The following is a 7,500-nucleotide window of genomic DNA, read 5'->3' as shown; positions in this document are numbered from 1 at the left end:
AGCATTTGGAACATGAAATATAGCACCATCAATTTCCAGTGTTAATTGCATTGACAATAGCTGTGTAAAAGAACTCTGCTAGTAAGGTAATCGTGATTAGTAATTCTTTACATCTTAGTGTCGTACAACTTCAAAACGATAGACACTTACAATCGACGGCTCTCAAAGATGGACCGCAAACCATCTAATGATATGCTTACCTCGTCGTATAAGTAATCCATGTCACTTTCCTCCCACGGGTAACGTTGCTAGTGCAGATCAATTCCCTCCACCTCTTCCTCATCATTAGAATGCTCTGCAATATACTCTCTGTAAGATTCAAATTTATGTCGGTAGAATTATCAGAGAAAGAAATATAAAGTACCCTCCAAATCTTCAGGAGCATCGACATTTTCTTTATTCAATGATCTTCATTCAACCTAACAACCATCAAAATAAAAAGAATGTGAGACACATAATCTTTAAAATCCAAGTTTAATGAATGGAAAAAAAACTTAGGAAGACAAAAACAATCTGTGTTTCTTAGATGAGTCATGAACCGATGATTAAAAATTGAAAGCCCTAAACTTCTATTGAAGAGAACGCTTACAGACCAAAGAGGTTTATTGGGGTTTTTTTTAACGAATCTCATTTCAAAACGTGAGTTATAAAATATTTATTAAATCATTAGATAAAATAAATAAGTGTGGATCCCACAGAGAAAACCGAAAAAGCAAAGGTTTCCGACCTTCATAAATATATATTTGTTTCAGTCATCAATGTACAAAAAATCCTTTAGCTCAGTGGTATAAATGTTTTGTTTAGATCTCAATAATCTGCGTTCGAGTCACAGACTTGACATTTTTTCATACTTTTTAAAAATAGGACCCACATATCGCTGACATGTCGCATCAGGAATGATGCAACTGCCTTGTTACAATGTAGATTATTGTCCTTTTTCAGAAGTATGAATATTATTTCATAACTTATATTAGTTATATGAAATCGTAAGCTTTGGATTAAATTTAGTCGACAATTTTAAATATTGAGGAAGTGGGTCTGGAGTAGTGAGAGAATTGGGAACTGACTATCTTGGAATTAAAATGGAGGTAACAAAATGTGTATTCAACGGACGTTAATTTACCTTTATTTTATTATCTTTTATTTAGTATAAAATGAGAATAATGATCTATGTGTTTTTTTAAGTTGGATTCAACTATTATCAATAGGACATGTTTCTAATTTAATAGTATTGATATATTTTAGTAATGAACAAAAATATATAATTTTTTTATTTCTTAATCATCACTATAAAAACGATGTATGCATAAAGTATATATGGTGTATAAATCAATCCAATAATCCATTAGTACGTAGTGGATATGGAAAAATCCAAGAACAAAAGGATAACATGTAACAAACAATAGTTGCAAGAACACAACAGCATGATCAAATACATATGTTACAACATATTTGGACTGAACTTTTCCCGTCTTCTCTTTTAAATTGATAACCAATCCGGATCTGATTAATTTATCGTGTGAACAAATGCAGTAAGTGAAATCATTTCGCTTGCACTTAACAAGTAAGATGTTTCACGACTCACGAGTCTTTAGATGTTCCGAGAGGCGCAGTCTCCATGTGTCGATTAATATCGTTCAAATATCTTTTTGAGTTGTATTCTTCGTTATCCAATAATTCTTCTGAATAAGTCCTTTGCAGTTTTTTAGTTTTCTCATTCTCTTAACTGATCTAAGCTGCATTTGTCTCCCCTGAGAACCTCCACAACATGTTATGTATACGTGACCAAATTAATCACTTTGTTAATGTAAAATGTCACCAGGTGTTAGACCATCTCCGGTGCATTTCTCTATTTGTATACACACATATGTGACCAAATTAATCACTTTGTTAATGTAAAATGTGAGTATGTGACTAGGTGTTAAACCATCTCCAATGCATTTCTCTATTTTTATTTCTAAAATAAAAGAATTCTATAATAGAGATTGGTTTTACTCCGGTGTATTTCTCTATCTCTAAATATAGAGTAAAATATAAAATAATGTGATTTCTTCCTTTATAAATAGAGGAAAAAAACAATCTCTATTTTAAAGGCAAAAATAAAGATGGATTGGAGTGATTTTGCCTTTGAATGCTATTATAGAGGTGGAAATAGAGGTGAGTTAGAGATGCTCTTAAAATAGAGTAACTCTATAATAGAGTTTGAGTTTGCTCCAATAGTACTCTATTTTAGAATAAAAAATAGAGTGATGAACAAAAAAACAAGTTACTCTATAGTTGGAGTAAACCTATTTTTCACTCTAAGAAATAGAGTACCATTGAAACATTTTTACTCTAAACTCTATTTTAGAGCGGAAAATAGAGTAGAGTTGGAGATGCCCCTTAGAGTTGAATGTTTTGATATGCATGCATGGTTCATGGGGGGAGGGGGTTGATGTATACACCACGAAGCTACGAAGATAAGAGGGTCAAGCTCTTCTAAGTCGTAATCATCTCCTAAAACCGGATCAAGAAGTTGTTTGTTCTTTTTCTTTTTGATCAATGGCTTGGCGTGCAAGAAGAACATAGATGGCCCACGCTAGTAAACCTTACAAGTTACAACAAAGTAATAGTACAATAATCTTCTTTATTGGTGAATCCTAAATCCGGTACCAAGGACTCTAACAGATTTAATTAAACAATAAAAGAGAATTGGAGCCTTAGGTTTCGTTAATATGAAGTTTAAGCTATAAGCTGAAAGGAGATACAAAGAAAATGAACTCGTCTTCGTAAAGACTAACTTTTCGTCACAGCTATCTCTCTCTCCATCTCTCTCTCCGTATATATTTTTGTGTGTGTTCTTTTTCAGACTTCCTCTTTCTTTATATAGGCATTCGTTGCGTGGATGCCGCTTGGTTTATTCATTATTGTCTGACTCGGAACAGTGATTGGCGGAGCTGTTGATACCTACGCTCGGTGCAATCGTAAGGGATTGGGTTCTTCTCGTTTCTGACACTCGATTGCGCGTGTCAGATCGTCCTGACAGATTGGTAAGTCGGCTATCGTGACGCGACCAGGTTTGTAATGGGCCACGCTTCTTTCTGGGTTTCTCTAAAGTTGTTGGACCGAGTCGACTCTTGGGCTTTGGTATTAATCGGGCCCATATCCAACATTTATATCTAGCTAGGATATAAGAGATGGTTTATCTACATGTAGACCACTACTTAATACTGCACGTATATCAGACCTTCTTCTTATCTGTAGATGGGCCTGGGCTCTAAATGAATAAATAAAGCCCATACGAAATAATAAAAGGTTTCCCTGATTTATACTGACAGTGTTCTGATTCCTGAATCATCCACGATTGAAGAAGAAATGGAGAAAGTGACGAAGAATTCCAATTCCGAGACGAAACATCTTCCTCCTCCAAACCATCACGACGGGAATGTGAAACAGCTCAAAGAGTGTTCTTCTCTCTATTTGTCTTTACAGGTTTTTGTTTCTCATCTTCTCTTTGATTCTTCCATCTTTTATATTCGCTTTATTTTATTTGATTTTTGTTTTGGCAGGATTGTCTTGTTGATAGCAATAGGGACTAGAAACCTTGTCAGAAACGTACGTAGCTCTCTCTATTCTCAAATTTACTAGCAGATTTTAGAACTGGGTTTAGGGTTTTTAACCTAAGAGAATGACACTGCGTTTATTATTGTTGTGTGAGGAACTGATTTAGAAGTGATGGATTAATTGAATTCTCTTACGTGAAAGAGATGATACAGTTGGTAAAGACAATCGGACGTAGTGTTGATAAGCTTTTGTTGTTTGTGATTTGTTGTTCCAAAGACGTTCAAGCTTTGAAGGCATGCCGTTAAAGGAGAACGAAGAAATGATAGAGATGATGAAAAGCCACTCCTTGATTACGAAGTAGTGATTGGTTACTTCTTATACGAAAACCTTACAGCTTTGTGAAACGGTTTCTTATGATTCTTCTTGTTTTGCGGGTTGCAAAATGCACAAATTTTCTTCCTACAATGTAATTCAATAAAAGCAAATTTCACTCCAAGCAATTTGAATCTTGTTTTTTTTTTTGTGTGTTCTTGCTGGTAGGATTCGGTTCATTTGCAGAGAATTTTTTTCTTTTGATGGCTCCTAATTAGTTGAGTTTTTTTTCTTCTGAGATGTGAACAATGGTTCACAAATAAAAAACAGAAATTGTATTTGCACTTCATAAAGCTTGTTGTCTTCCTAGTTGAATTTGGTTCATTCAGAAGATTTCACTCATTTGAATCCTTTTTAATAGAATGCTAATACTTCTTATGACGAAGAACCTCGTGCATCCTTTTTCCCAAAGCTACACATCTTTTTTAATTGTTTGCTACTTATTTTGTATCTTATTGGAGAGAAAGAATCATGTGATCGTAAAGGTAACCGGTGAATGGACATTAAATAAGAGCAGTGAAGCTTCTTAAAACTCAATTTTTTCAAACTTTTTCTTCTGCCTTCACTAGATATCTTTGTGAATTGTTGATTGTTTTTAATTGATTAAGTGATGGTTTTTAAGGAAAATAATGAATTAGCTATCAATCTTTATAAAAGTAAAGTTTCAGAGTGGAGTGGATTCCCCTGCTCAGAGAATATCTTAGTGCAGTTCAAAGTGATATCTTAGTGCAGTTCAAAGTGATTTTGCTACTGGACATAACAAAATTGGTTTTTTACTTTTAACCAATGATTGTCACGTGCATATTGTTTTTTAGTATGTTGGGAGTGGATAGAGTTTACATGCGCGATTATTGAAATTAAGTCATTAACTAAATATTAATTTTCTTTTTAAAAGGTCAATAGGCAAAAGCCAAAAAGTGAAATTTGAGAGTAATTTTTTTGTATTTTTGTCGTCTAAAGCACAAGCACGTAGACATGCACATTGCCAGAATTTAATGTTATGATCGGATTGTGTTGTGTTAGCCATGAGTTTTAATTTTAACTGGGTTGTGTTGGATAGCCATGAGTTTAGTTTTTACTGGATTTGAATTTTGGAAGATATGACGATGATGACGATTGACGTCCATGCTAATTTGACCAATGTGTCGCCAGAAACCGGTGTAAAAGGTATGTCTGGTGATACTAATTCCGACTTGATGCATATGTTCTGCTAACGCCGAATGTAACTGACAAAACATAGCGGAAGCTGGTTGAACATAACTTTTGAAATGTTTTTACTATATGTTTCATATTTGTGTATTGGAGGATAGCCTACCTTGGTTAGTAACATATTTGCATATTTTTTAATCTTTCTTTTTTTTTGGGTGTTTTCTCCTTTTCTATTTAGGTTAAACCACAATATACTTCTCACATATAGGTGATGATGAATTAATTTGCAGCCATAGATAACAATGAAGATGTATATCAAGAGTCTCATGTAAAGATTTAAGATAATTTTTAAAAAACAAACACAAGAACACAAAAGAAGGAAAGAAGAAGAAAATAGCAAACATTTTTTACCATCCCCCACTAAAATTCTACAACACAGTGCCTCAAAAATGCTTAGGTTTGACAGTGCCACAAGTGCAAAGTGGGGCGCGCATGCATGATGATCATATGTTCCCACTTATATCTTTCCTTACCCAATCCAACCAATCATATCCCTCCACGTCATCAACTATTTAAAACCTAAAACTTTTTTTTTTCTTTGTTCTCCTCCACCAGTGAAATCTATTTCCGACGAGGCGTGAATGACTGATAAACGACAGTTCCGGAGCCTGGAAACTCATCCATAAGTCTGCTCCGACATTTAAGACCGAGCTTCTTCGCCAGCACCCGCTCCACACGCTTCGTCACCTCGTGGTCATAATCCTCGCCGTTGTAAGTAGTGGCGATGGAGGCGCAACCTGGCCGGAAAACATCAATCGCGCGGGCCAACACCTCGGCGATATCTCCGTGACCGCCGTCGTAAAGAGACAACCCGCACTCGAAGCTCGCGTAGCTAAAACCGTCTTCAGGCGTGACGTGGATGGTCGAGTAACGGTCTCCGTCGACCCCGTTCATCGAGTAGCCGCAAGGATCAAACGCGAAGTCGCATATAAACGCGTTTGCGTTTATCATATCGATACCGCTCAGCCGCGTCATCTCTTTCCCGGCAGAGTCACTATTTCCCTCGTCGCCTTTCCGTCTGAAGAAGCTACGAGCGTTGACTCGGTCAAGCTCCGTCATGCATACCTCAACAACAACCAGAGTCTCGTCGGGCTCCACGTCAGCGCTCGCGGTGAACACGTGCCAAGCACGCGAAGGGTTACTATTAGACGGCGTCATAACGGAGGCTTTACGGTAACGGAAAGACTTCGGGAGGCTTTCTTCGACGATGACGACTTCGTCTTCGAAGCTCGTGTAGGGGAAAGGCTGCGAGTTGGGGAAGATGAAGCTCCCGCGCGAGTAGCGGCACGCGCGTAACGTGAGGTTGACGTTACGCGCGAGGTGGATCAACGGTCGGATTGATTTGAGGAGTTGTGTCGTGCCGCATGTTTTGATGATGATTTTGGTTGGGTAGACGAAGAGGCTCGACTCGGAGAGGACGTAGGCGTCGAAGCTGTGGTTTGCTACGGCGGAGACTACGGTGCACTGCACTTCATTTAAGACTTGGTCTAGAGATTCGAAGTCGATTAAACGGAGGCCCATTGGGTTGTTATTGGTTATAGAGTCGTTGAAGAATCGAAGTTCGAGTCTTTTCTCGAATCCCTCGAACCCAGACACTGCCATTGGAAGGTCAGAAGAAGACGTGGGGATATAACAGAACAGAGAAAGTTGCAATAAGAACAGAGCAGATGAGTGTGTGTGTGTGTGTGTCTGCAGAGAGAGAAGAGAGAGGTAGTGGTGACTAGTAGAGGAGAAATGGTATTTATAGGAGAGATTTTGGAGGGTATAAAGGAGGAGGAGCATGCGGGTTAAGAGACCAATAAAATCATGATTGCAGGCATAATGAAACGAGAAAGATGATGAGAGTTTGTGTTTGTTTTGTATGTTGTGTATGTAAGTATGCATGCATGCGTACTGCCTCTATGAGAGATCTAATTAGTGTGCGTTTCTGAGTCGTCTTAATTTTTGTGTGTTTGTTCATCATTTTCCATTAGGTGGGTATGTTTAGTCCTGGTTGATAATATTGCATAATTTTTCAAAATCATGAAAAATAAACAAAAACATGTAGAGTACAACGACATAATAGTTTGTGATTGGTAAAACTGTTATCGAATTACGAAATGGGTTAATGTAAATTTGCCGGTTCTACATAATTATGTTTATCAGTAAAACTGTATAGTATCGCAAGACATATTAGCAATCCAAATTTTATAAAGCTATCAATCATGTTATCAAAAGACGATGACATAAGCCCAGGCCTACCTTGTATCTCGTAATATTTTAGTTTATATAGAAGGAATTTTTTTTTGGTTACACCGGATAACAGCCTGAGATTGGTCAGGTTCTTGGTTGGTTCCGAATAGTCTATATTCGGGTTTTAGCAGAAATCTCAATTTC

The 7,500-nt window shown here is 37.0% G+C and overlaps 1 protein-coding gene and 1 long non-coding RNA gene across 3 annotated transcripts; one reads left to right on the top strand and one right to left on the bottom strand.

Moving 5' to 3' along the window:
- The first annotated feature begins 2,691 nt into the window (after positions 1–2,691).
- Positions 2,692–4,111, top strand: LOC106313311. 2 transcript variants are annotated; one of them, XR_001264357.1, is made up of 4 exons: positions 2,692–3,029; positions 3,318–3,471; positions 3,549–3,594; positions 3,820–4,111. It is a non-coding gene; the product is annotated as an uncharacterized LOC106313311 (long non-coding RNA). The 2 variants fall into 2 exon arrangements; XR_001264355.1 differs by having other exon boundaries at positions 2,692–3,471.
- Positions 4,112–5,385: 1,274 nt separating this feature from the next.
- On the bottom strand, positions 5,386–6,993 carry LOC106316365 (S-adenosylmethionine decarboxylase proenzyme 4-like). Its single transcript, XM_013754240.1, has one exon. It carries the CDS (start codon positions 6,904–6,906, stop codon positions 5,686–5,688), a length of 1,221 nt encoding a protein of 406 aa, XP_013609694.1. The 5' UTR covers positions 6,907–6,993; the 3' UTR covers positions 5,386–5,685.
- Positions 6,994–7,500: the final 507 nt, after the last annotated feature.

This window comes from Brassica oleracea, chromosome C9 (genome assembly GCF_000695525.1).
Source record: "Brassica oleracea var. oleracea cultivar TO1000 chromosome C9, BOL, whole genome shotgun sequence".
Lineage (NCBI taxonomy): Eukaryota > Viridiplantae > Streptophyta > Magnoliopsida > Brassicales > Brassicaceae > Brassica > Brassica oleracea.
The sequence above is the reverse complement of the archived record's forward strand: the minus strand, read 5'-3'. Positions and strand labels throughout refer to the sequence as shown.

What these genes read in the sequence shown, in the direction of transcription:
- LOC106316365 (XM_013754240.1), bottom strand. Translation starts at nt 6,906, where the DNA reads ATGCTCCTCCTCCTTTATACCCTCCAAAATCTCTCCTATAAATACCAT.